The 12,068-nt window shown below is 40.7% G+C and overlaps 1 protein-coding gene across 2 annotated transcripts in view; it reads left to right on the top strand.

The window, feature by feature from the left end:
- The window catches only part of ROBO2 (roundabout guidance receptor 2), a 504,839-nt gene that overhangs the window by 403,371 nt on the left and 89,400 nt on the right, over positions 1-12,068 (top strand). For both annotated transcript variants that reach the window (XM_056858915.1, XM_056858916.1), the window contains exons 11-12: positions 41-207; positions 6,129-6,250. In XM_056858915.1, the coding sequence (XP_056714893.1) occupies positions 41-207; positions 6,129-6,250 (289 nt within the window). The remainder of the gene's footprint in view (positions 1-40; positions 208-6,128; positions 6,251-12,068) is intronic.

Genomic DNA, 12,068 nt, shown 5'->3' with positions numbered 1-12,068 from the left:
TTGCTTTGATCTACAGTCTTCCAATATATTTTTATTGCAGTCAATCAGTGAGCAATAGCTGGCAAACAGTTGCTAACCATGTAAAAACACCACCTTACACTGTAAGAGGACTTCGTCCAAATACGATCTACCTATTTATGGTGAGAGCTATCAACTCACAAGGTTTGAGTGACCCCAGCACCATGTCAGACCCTGTCCGAACCCAAGGTAAATGTCCTTTGATTATTCAGGCTGTGTGTTGAACTTAGCAAAATTCCAGTAATCTCTCTTTGTGATGCTCTACTGTCATTCCTCCATACTCAAGCATGACTACGGAAACAGACCCAAAAACCAGACTAAAGAGCTATACAGATACCAACTTCCCATCGACAGAAGTGGATTGTTCTGTACTTTCCCTTTATCCCAGGAGCCCCTGACCTCCACATGGGCTGTGCTGGTGACCGGGGCCCCCACGTGATCAAAAAGCCATCTGAGTTGGGAAGGGCTGCTGTGAGGAAGGCAATCAGTTGATGTCACCAGTCCTCCCTCTTGTACCAGCAGGAAGGTGATAAGATCCAACCCAGAGAAAGTAGAGGTTAGAAATAAATGGACAGTTTTCCCAATGGAAAGAAAGGTCAATACAGTCCCCAGAGATTCGTATTGGGACTGACTCTATGAAAGATTGGCTAATGATCTGGAGTAAGATAACCAACTTGAGGTTGACACAAAACTGTATAGTGTATTGAAAACAAGCCAACTAAAGAATGGCAGAATGAATGGGAAAATATATGGTGAGTGAAATTCAGTGTAAACTAATGCATACTAGAGTAGTAGTATACTGTGACTCTCACTGGAGACTTTACACATTGAATCAGAAAAAATCCTAACTTTGCATATACAATGATATGGCACTATGATAGGAAAACAATGGGAGGGGAATGAAGAGCTTTTTCAAGGAGAGAGGGGTCTCAGAATGTACTGTGCTGAAAAAAGAGGGAGGAAAAGAATGTTCTCTACTCCAGAATGACCTTACCTAACCATTTTGCTCCTCTCAGTTAGATATGAGGCATGGTACCCTTGCTGTCTACATATGCACACTGGACCAGGTCCTCCCCACAAAAAAGACAACTGCAAAAAATAGAACCTCTGTAGGGTCTTGCAGTTTACAAGGGAGACTCTGAAGGTCTTGGCAAATGGGTTGAATACCACTACTTTAAAGAAATACTGGTACGTTGCTGCCCCATAGATGCACAATGAATAGTGCACAAGCCTATATAAAATCTGCAAAATGGGAATGCAGTTATATGGTCATTTTTCATCCCCAGGCTTTTGTTTTTTCATCCCCAGTCTTTTGTTTTTTCATCCCCAGTGTGATGGATTTGTGTGTTATAGATCAGTTTGCGCATGAATCATGCATTTTCTAGTTCAGTGTAAAGTTCTACAGTCCAGAGCTTCTGTTGACAGGATTACAGGGAACCATTCCCCTTGCACATAGAGTTTATGATAACCTAGTCCTTTCCCTATCCCTCTCTGAAAATAATACTCTTGAAATGCATGCATACTATCCACTGCCGATGTCTATCCTTTTAAAGCTGGTTATTCCGATAGCCTTTGGCCAAGAAAGGAAGTATTTGCGTTTCATTTGCATGAAAGTCTCCAGATAACTTCTGAAGGAAAGAAAGGACAGAAGATATCTGGTCACTTGTTGTGCAGTTATTTATACCCTCAAGTACCAATATGGTGATGTCTGAGAGATGGGTAGGCTTTCTAGTAACATTAGCAAAAAGCGTTCCCAGTCCCCATTATGTCTCATTGTGTCTCAGTGAGTGTAAGTGGACACCCTGTCTTTGTCTGTGAATAATATGACATTGAAGGCCCAATCAGAAGACTGGACAAGCAATAAAAAGGAGGCCGTAAATTTGTCAGTTAACAGTACATACAGTTTCCTGCCTCATTATGATTATGTCATCAGGATCCATGTAAAATATTAGCTGAGGTCCTTCGTGCACACGAGAGGGATTGGTGTAGACGTCTACACGGTGGAGGCATCCCATTCTTTCTTCCGGTGGAGTTCCTCAAATTACTTCTGTCCATTCAGGAAATCTGAGGTAATAGAGGAAACAGCCTCCTGTAGCCCAGTGAGAGCCTTTATGTTCCTAATACCATCCAGCTTTTCAAGAAGGGACAATGCTTTGCGCAAATATGTCAGATTTATTCTCTTTACCTGACAGACTGACAAAAGAGTTTACTTCATTAAAACAGTTCTTTTCTTTGCTTTTCAGTGCATGCTGTAGCTTCTGTTTTCTCAAGCTTTCTGCCAGAATCGTGCGTGCTTCAGCATGTACAACATTGACAGCCTTTGTAGTATCCTACGGCTCAGAGAAATTAAATAATAAATCCAAATGACACCTAGCACAATATTTTGATATAACTTCAAATGTGCTCACATTCAATACAGCCTCACAAAGAGAACTGGCACACAAAGAAAGTGTCTGTTTACACTAGCCATTACAAGGGGAAGGATCAGCTACAAGCAGTGATGTATCCTATCAACTGCTATAGGTATATATAGCCACAGGCTTTATTCAAAGAACTATAGCAAACCCTATTGTATATTGTGGGATCTTTTACACACAGAATGAAGAAAACTACACACCTTGTTTGGGTAAATAGAGGTCCATAACCAGTTAGCATAGTATTGGCATCCGAACTACAGTCCTACAGCCCCCAGGCCCTTTTCACCTGGCCTTTGAACTCTACCTAGGGTTGCCAACCTCCAGGTACTAGCTGGAGATCTCCTGCTATTACAACTTATCTCCAGCCGATAGAGATCAACTCACCTGGAGAAAATGGCCACCTTGACAATTGGACTCTATGGCAATGAAGTCCCTTCCCAAATCCCTGCCCTCAGGCTCCGCCCCAAAAACCTGCTCCCGGTGGCGAAGAGGGACCTGGCAACCATAACTCCACCCCAGAGCCCTTTTAGTGTGCCTTGGTAGCCAGCCGCCCTCAGCAGCAGCTAGCTTCCCTGGCTTGGAGAATGCATTTCCTCTGCTGCCAAGCCACTCATAGTAGGCTGTTGGAGCAAGGAGAATAAACTAACATATTTCCTTGTTGCTGGAGTCAGAACAACAGTGGAGGGGGTGAGGGTGGGTGGAAATGGTGCAGGCCCTGTCCCTGTCGCGGGCTACCTCACAAAATAATTTCTCAATGAGTCCAAAACGTTTGGTCACTCCTGAGTTAGAGGGTCAGACTAGGATCTGGGAGACCCAGATTCAAATGTCTCCTCTGCCATGGAAGCTCGCTGGATGGCCCTGGGCTGGTCACTTCCTCTCAGCCTAGCCTGTTTCACAGGGTTGTCATGAGAATAGAATGGATAAGGGAAGAATAGTGTATGGTGCCCTGAGTTCCTTGGAGAAAGTGCCGGATAAAATTGCACTTAAATACATCAGTAAGAATAATCTATCAGCAGTCATATGTAGCGTTCTGGCTTCTTCTGGTCCAACAACGTATTGGCATTTGAGGGTGATATGCTAGGTCCCTTTCCTTAGCTTTGTGCCAGGTATAATAATAACAACCACAGCAACAACAATAATAATGTTACTTATATGTGTTGTTCCTTGGTTGTTGCACCAGAAATGCACAGAACTGTTTGCTAATGTGTCTGGCCACAGATGAAGTGCTATAGCCTTAAAGGCCTTCCTATTTCTTGTCAGATTGACTTCTATGGTTGAAAGATAGTACTGCAGATTTCATAAGGGGAGGGGCTGTGGCTGAGAGGTAGAGCATCTACTTGGAATGCAGAAGGTCCCAGGTTCAATCCCTGGCATCTCCAGTTAAAGGATCAGGTGATGTGAAAGTCTTCAGTTAAGTCCCTGGAGAGCCGCTGCCAGTCAGAGTAGACAATACCTTGATGGACCAAGGGTGCGATTCAGTCTAAGGCAGCTTCATGCATTCATAAGGCCTGCACATCTTTACCTACGATAGCAGAGGACAAATATGTGTTACTATTTAAATGAATGTCTTCCTTATATTGTCTTCCAAAAAGTGCCAGCTTTAATTGTCTTTACAAATGTTAACATTTTGGAAATGTTGTTACCTGATTTGGGACAGTAAATGATCACAAACTACTTAGACCATTCTGCAGAATTCAAAACAGAAATGCAGCACAATGTGTTGAAACATACTCCTATATAATTTTTTTTTCATGTGTAAAAATGGACAGAGCAAAACCATGGTAAGATCCCTATTGTGTTATATACTCTGATTTTACTGGAGTAAATATAAAAATCTGGAGATAACATCTAACTTCAATTCATTAAGAATTTCAACAACAAAAGAAAACTACAAATAACTTGCATGGAAACATTTTCATGCCATTTTAATTTTTACCAGCAGTTTAAAATCACATCAAGTATATTGGTCAGCTGTGGAAATGTAAGATTTTAGGATGTCCTTTCTGATGACATTTGACATTTGATCAAGAAATGAGTATAGGAAATATTCAGTGCTTTCAGTATTTTTACCTTTGAGATAGTTTTAATATGGGATCAAGAAATTTAAAAAACCCTGAGCATTACTTAAACTGATTTTTCAAAATCATTCCAGAGGCATGTTATATGAAATCTATCATTAGTTGTTTTCCACTAAGTACCACTTTCCAACTTTTTAAATTGTGCCTGGGAAAAAATGCTTGGCAGAACTGTTAATGGAGTGGTCCTGGTATAAAATCTTGGCTAAAAAAATAATACAGTTTGTATGGTAGCTATTTTAAATGCACATGCTCACAAACACAGGGGGGGGGGGGAGAGAGAGAAATTCATATCCCAAAACTAAATAAAATGTCTGGTAATGTTTGTCATAACTGTTGGAGATGTAATATACTATCTGCTGATTTTTTGCATATATGGTGAAAGTGTCTTGCCGTTATGATATGTTGAAGTTAAATTAAATGGAGGTCAAGGCATGTTTTACTGGAGTAATGAGAGACATAAACTGGATTGGATCCCACATAAAATTTCCACAGATGGAAGGGGGGCAATTTTTTTTACCATTTTCCCCCTTCCCACAGCAGATCTCTGGCTCCCCCTTTGTTCTGTTCTTGGGAGTCATTTTTCCTCCAGGAGCAGCATTTCAGGGGCATTGAGGCTGTAGTAGAATGAGTCGATGAGGAAGCGATGCTCCACAGACAGAAATCCTTTCAGTCTGCAGAAATTGCCTTTCAGTCTGTCGAAAGTACTCTTATGTGTGTGTGACTCTCTCTCTCTCATCTCTCTCTCTCTCTCTCGTACACATACACGCAGAATTGTCTTTTTGTCTTCTTACAGTGAAGTGATTAATATTCGTATGTGAACCAGGTCTTAGAGAGGAGCATCACCTAAGAGATTCCTACTTCTTTGCAAAATTTTGTAAGGTCATGTGGGTGAAGAGACAGGAAGCAGTGTATTTTCATATGGTGATAAAACATTGTATCCTGTATCAATACATGGATGCCACACAGTTGATAGTTTTAGTATATGAATGTCTCGCTTCTCCGTAAAATAATCATTAAGGCAGGATATCTGGAATTAGGTTTGACAGATTAAGGTGTATTAACTACACTGTGTGTAGACTGTTCTCTTCCATACAATTTCAACATCTTCTGTGCATACTATGCTTTGCTGGTTTTCACCATTTATTTGCTTTTACGGTTGCAAATTGTAATTAAAGGAGGAGACAGCTTTAATCAAACGTTGATCAAGTTTTAGAATATACAGTTTTAAAAAGTGGCAAATACTGACATTTTGTATCATTTGCTTAAATTAGACCCCCAAAACTCCACCTTGACTTGCAAGTACATGCCATTTTTATGGCACTACCACCTGGTTGCTTAAAAGCATTTGAATGACACACATTCTTTCCATTAAAAATATAAGCATATATAAACAACAGGAACATTTGTGATTTGTTCATAAAGGGAAATGTTTTCTTAGTGCTCTGTGTCCATAATTCAAACTTACCTGCTGCATTATTTCGAGATAAATTAATTTCAGTAGTTATTTAAATCAAGATCATGAAGCCTTTCGGTCATCATAATGTACTGATTTTTCAGAGTTAGCCTCCTCATTAAGGCAATTCATGTGTCTCTACGTGTGTGTTTGGCCTGCCAGATATCAGCCCACCTGCACAAGGAGTGGATCACAGGCAGGTCCAAAAGGAGCTGGGGGATGTCATTGTGCGACTGCATAATCCTGTTGTGTTGACCCCTACCACGGTTCAAGTCACCTGGACGGTAAGGTTTGGGTAAAAATGTACCTAACGATAAGAACTCAAAGCTTAGTTTCTTTTCCTTGCTTCTTCGGGGCTTTTGGGTCCTTTCACATTATTCCCCCCTCTTAGATGCTCTGCAGAACTGCTCCATATACTGTCTCCCTCCCCAGGCCCAGTAGCTTTGTGATTACTTGGGGGGGGGGGGGGACAGCCTTGCTTTTATTAGCAGTTTATTGCACCCTCTTATCATCTAATAATGTAGAAGAAGCTCTTGATGTCCAAAAAGCAACTATATTATGTTTCCCGGGTAATATAAAATTAAGCAGAAGAAAATAAGCTTACATTACATTACAGGTAGAGTATCCCTTATCTGGACGTCCCATATTTGGACTGAGCCATAAACCAGACCCTTCAAGCCAACACGCAGGCAAATCCGTGCTGCCTGCTTTCAGTGTTTTCTCTCACCTAAAAAACCAAAATACAGTGTACACTTCATCGTAGGTGGAGGCTGAAAGCCTGCCATTGTTAGTTAGTTTGTTGTTTGTTGTTGCTCTTGTTTAACAGCTGTTGTTTAACAGAGATAGTTACACCTTAGCTTTCTGATGGTTCAATGTATACAAAATTATTTAAAATATTGTTTAAAATTACATTTGGGCTATGTGTCTACAGTGTATACAGAGTAGTCCAGATAAGGAATACTCAACCTGTATATCATGGATGTTAATCATTTGATCTTTGTGAATTCACAGCCCAGTTTTCATCCAAATGAGACATTAGGTCACAATAGCTGCTACCGTGAAGTAGCTCTCAGATCACTTCCCTTTATACATTGGAACCACCTACACATGCAAGAAAGAACAAGGGCTGTGAAAACCTATACCCTAGATGTCACCATGGCATCTGAACTATCTGTTTAGTTTTCACAATAAAGATGTCTTGGCAGAATGTGTCTTGAAGCATACACAAAAGCATCAATGATATTTGCATTATTCTTCTGTGTGGGTGTCCTGCTAGGCAATCACATTTAAACAGTGATATTTTAATACTTCTTCTCTTTCCAAATCAATGCAATGGGTCTTCCCACAAGACTTGTTTTACCAGTGACCTTTGTAATAGCATGCTGCCATCCTAGAGGGTATTATCTGATGACCCATGGTATTTAGTTCAGTAGTATGAGCATCAGTGGCATCAAAGCTACGATTTTCTTGCTATTACCTGCAACTTTTTTTTTGTTAAAACATTGAAATGAGTAGAGTTAGTGCAGTTAAAGACAGAACTTCAGAATGTAATATTTCATTTTCCACTACTTCAGGGAAAGAATTTGTAACCACGGAAGCAGAAAATGTCTAGGCCTCTAAATGAGCAGCTCTCTGTCCTCCAGGCAGTTTCCCTACAGAGAGAGAAAAAGAGCATCACAGATGGGAAATATGAGAACTATTCACTAAGGCAGCACCATACAAGAAGGGGTTTGGGATTGTTTTTTGTGTAAGATGAATTCTGCTGCAGGGATGGAATCAACAAAAACTGAACTTTAATATGTTGATTTAAGACAAACAGTAGCTAAATATATCGGGGAAGCTATTACATACATGTAAGAAATAGTATAGCAGTATGACATAAAGTTATGGCTGTCCTTAAGCATTTGGGCATCCCATACAAAAACATAGATACACATTTAGATTTGCCCTCATCAGGACTCACGAAACATCTGCCTCTGAGATGGCCCAGAAGGATTTGTGCAATGGGAGCCTGTTCTTCCAGTTCAGCAGAACTGCAACAGAGGCAGTAACAGATGACATAAAGTAGTTTGCTGATTGGCTTCCTGGATATATATCGTTACAAATAAATGGGTTGGGCTTGGCGTAAATGCAAATTTCATTAACCTACAACCTTCAGCTTAAGTAGAGGTTCAAGGAATATTATTGTTCCAGACAGATTTGAAGAGGTGTATGGAAACCACAAACGCAGCTGAGCACAAGGTTCTTATCACGAGCAAATGTGTCACCACACAAAGAAATATAGGCAGAAACAAGATAGTGTGCAATGAGCAGAATCTCTTTTCTCCACAAAGAAGAAAAGATTTTCTACAAAGCAAAACAACATTTATTATGATCACTAGAGAAGAAAAGCAGTGACCCAATACCAACTGAGCCACATACAATACCCACCAGAGACATGTGATAATTGCTTCAGGGACAGAAGAAAAAAGGAAGAGAAAAGCCAGAGCAGCTAATTAAAAGTTTCCAACACCCAAGACAAAATCAATTAATTAACCAGAGTATCCAGAATAACATCCATATTATCCCAAGAATGAAGCCAGGACTATTAACATAAAGACCCAGTGCAGCTAGCTGACAAGTGTCAGATGAGTAATAACACTTTGTTTTCACCTTTTGCAGTCTGGAGTTTGGTTTGGCAGATGATGGGCAAGACTGTTAGCATTCTGACTGCTGGCAAACAACTACCTGCCATTCCTACTTTCCGGTTTTCTCTTTTATTCCTGTTAACAGTTACATGGAAACTCTGTATCCTCTGTTCTAAGTAAAAGTTTTCCATTTAAAAAAAAGTGAAACAAAAGTTTCCAGTTAATTATGGAATTGCATAATGTTGATCACCCTGACTTGGATGGTTCAGGCTAGCCTGATCTCGTTAGAACTCTGAAGCTAAGCAGTGTTTAGTAATTGGATGGGAGACCACCAAGGGATATCTGGGTTGTCATTCAGAGGAAGGCAATGGCAAACCACCTCCATTAGTCTCTTGCCTTGAAAACCCTATTGCCATCAGCTGTGACTTGATGGCACTTTACATACACACATTTTTTTGGGGGGGGGGTCTTTAAGTAGAGGTAAAGGTAAAGGTCCCCTGTGCAAGCACCGGGTCATTCCTGACCCATGGGGTGAGGTCACATCCTGACGTTTATTAGGCAGACTTTGTTTTATGGGGTGGTTTGCCAATGCGTTCCCCAGTCATCTTCCCTTTACCTCCAGCAAGCTGGGTACTCATTTGACCGACCTCGGAAGGATGGAAGGCTGAGTCAACCTTGAGCCGGCTACCTGAAACCAACTTCTGTTGGGATCGAACTCAGGTCATGAGCAGAGCTTGGACTGCAGTACTGCAGCTTACCCCTCTGCGCCACGGGGCTCCTTTGGTCTTTACCTGAACTGTATTTACTCTCAGTTCTATGGATTCTTTTATATATATATAATTTTTATTTTATATTATAAAGAGGGGATACAAAAGGAAAACAGGAAGGGGGGAAAATGAAAATATCTAACATACCGTTAGGAAACTGAAAAATAGCCATTACAATGCAGATCAAATATTCAACATTACTTTGCATTTGTATTGTTGGGCGAGATATGTGATTAACATAATCAATAAATGGTCATCATCTGTGACTATTTAGTGTCTTCACACACCACACACCACATAATTGTCTAAATATAAAGTTGAAGCTACAACGTTATACCGCTAAATACTGTCTAATTTCTCACTTAAAGCTTATTAATCCTGAGCCTCAACATAATTATAAAATAATTTCCATTACACACACATAATGTTGATGAAACAGAAGTGGGCAAGTGTTTTTAAACACTTCTAAATACCATAATCAGTCAGCAATTCCTGTGTGGCTGGAAAAGTATTAGGGAAAGTATTACTGTATAACTTCATCTACTGGTATTATAAAGGAAATGTAGATTACAGGGGGATGATCATGGTTTTGAAAGATAGAGTCACCAGCACACCCATGCTTTCCAACAACCATTCGTTTTCCCATGCCCAACACATTTTGTGTTGTCTGCTGGCTGCCTTTCATAGACTTTGTTGAGTTTGCATTGAGAACCGTGGAGCAAGCATTTAAAAAGTTGATATGGCATGTTGTCTCTCTGCTGTTCTGTTGTTATATTTATCCATATAGGGACTATGAATAATGTATTAATGCAGCATTCTGATAATACACATTTAACTATAGCTGAGGAAAAAGTTGCACAACAACTTGTTTGTGGGCTCACATACATGCCTTCCTCCTTGCTCCTCCTGTCTCGAGGAGAATCACAGTTGGAAAACTCTGTTTACTCATGATATAGAAGAGAAAATGTGCAGATTTGCCTGAGTTAGTTTCCCCCCCCCCCAACTAATTGGGATTTTAAACCAGACTTTCAGCCAGAATTAGAATTCCAGCGAGTGGGGGAAGTATAATTGGTTAACAACCAGGATTGTTTTCATATATTCTGGATAAAAAGTGCTTAACTGTGATACTCTGTATGAGAAGGGAGGTGTGAGGCACAGGCACAGTGCCAATGACAATCTGGGTCCGTGCATATTTAACTGCAAATAACTGTCATGTTTCAGTGCACCCTAAGCTGTATGTTTGTTAACAGCTATGGTTTGGGATCTCTCTCTCTCTGTCATATATGAGATGCTTGCATCAAGCCATAAACTAACCAGCTAATGGCTATTTACCCATCAGCATAACCAGGAGGGTTTTCTTATAGTAAACTGTGGAAAGGTAAAGAGCCTGCGAATTAAAAGATTGTCCCCATTCCTTGCTAATAGTAGTGGTTAGAGTGTTGGAGTAGGAGCTGGGAGACACAGGTTCAAATGTCTTCTCGGTAGAGTTGCCAGGTCCCTCTTTGCCACTGGTGGGAGGTTTTTGGGGTGGAGCCTGTGAAGGGCGGGGTTTGGGGAGGGGCTTCAATGCCATACAGTCCAATTGCCAAAACAGCATTTTCTCCAGGTGAACTGATCTCTATCGGCTGGAGATCACTTGTAACAGCAGGAGAGCTCCAGCTAATACCTGGAGGCTGGCAACCTTACCTCTCGGCCTTATAAGCTTACTGGGAGACTTTGGGCTAGTCACACAATCTCAGCCTAAACTACTTCAGAGGGTTGTTGTGAAGATAATATGGAAGAGAGGGGAATGATGTAAGCCCCTTTCAAGTCCCCACTGAGGAGAAAGGAGGGGTATATGTGTGTGTAAAATGTCATCAGGTCACAGCCAACTTATACTGACGCCAGCAAGGGACTTTCAAGGCAAGTGAGAAGCAGAGGTGGTTTGCAGTTGCCTTTCTCTGCAGAGTCATCCTTGGAGGTCTCCCTTCCAAGTACCGACCCTGCTTCGCTTCCAAGACCTGACAAGATCAGGCTTTGCCATGCTGCCTTGCCTACCAAGGATGGGTATAAATTAAGTAAAGAAATAAACAGGGTGAACACAGATGACCACTATTTACAATGTAATCCTGGAGTTGCTCTAATGTAAGCCCATTGAAATTACCATACTAATTGTCACAACTGTCCTGCTAGGTCCTGCTCGTCTGGATTTTAGATCAAGTTGGCCACCTGACAGGAAAGTACAGATGATAAGGTTGTCATGTAATTACATGGCAACTTAGCACTTGGTAAATACTTTTCTATATGCATCCTCTCTACCACAGCTCTGGACCTGATGGAAGTCTAGAGCAGGGGTCCTCAAACTTTTTAAATAGGGGGCCAGTTCACTGTCCCTCAAACACTGTTGGGGGCCGGACTATAGTTTGAAAAAAAATATGAACAAATTCCTATTCACACTGCACATATTTTATTTGTAGTGCACAAAAAATAAGAGAAACAATGCAATATTTAAATGAATAACGATTTTAAACAACATAAACTTATAATATTTCATAAATATTTCAACATAAATACTTATAATATAATATTTCCTAACAGGCAGCCTCCTGCAAGGTTTACTAGTCAGGAAAAGTAAGGCCATTTATGCATGGGAGGTTTTGCCTTGGACTTGCCACTCTCCAGATGCACATTTTCCCCATTCAAATTCTCAAAACTAGAAATGGAGGCTT

This window comes from Euleptes europaea, chromosome 12 (assembly GCF_029931775.1).
Source record: "Euleptes europaea isolate rEulEur1 chromosome 12, rEulEur1.hap1, whole genome shotgun sequence".
Taxonomy (NCBI): Eukaryota; Metazoa; Chordata; class Lepidosauria; order Squamata; family Sphaerodactylidae; genus Euleptes; species Euleptes europaea.
Note: the sequence above shows the minus strand (reverse complement) of the source record. Positions and strands in the feature narration are given on the sequence as shown.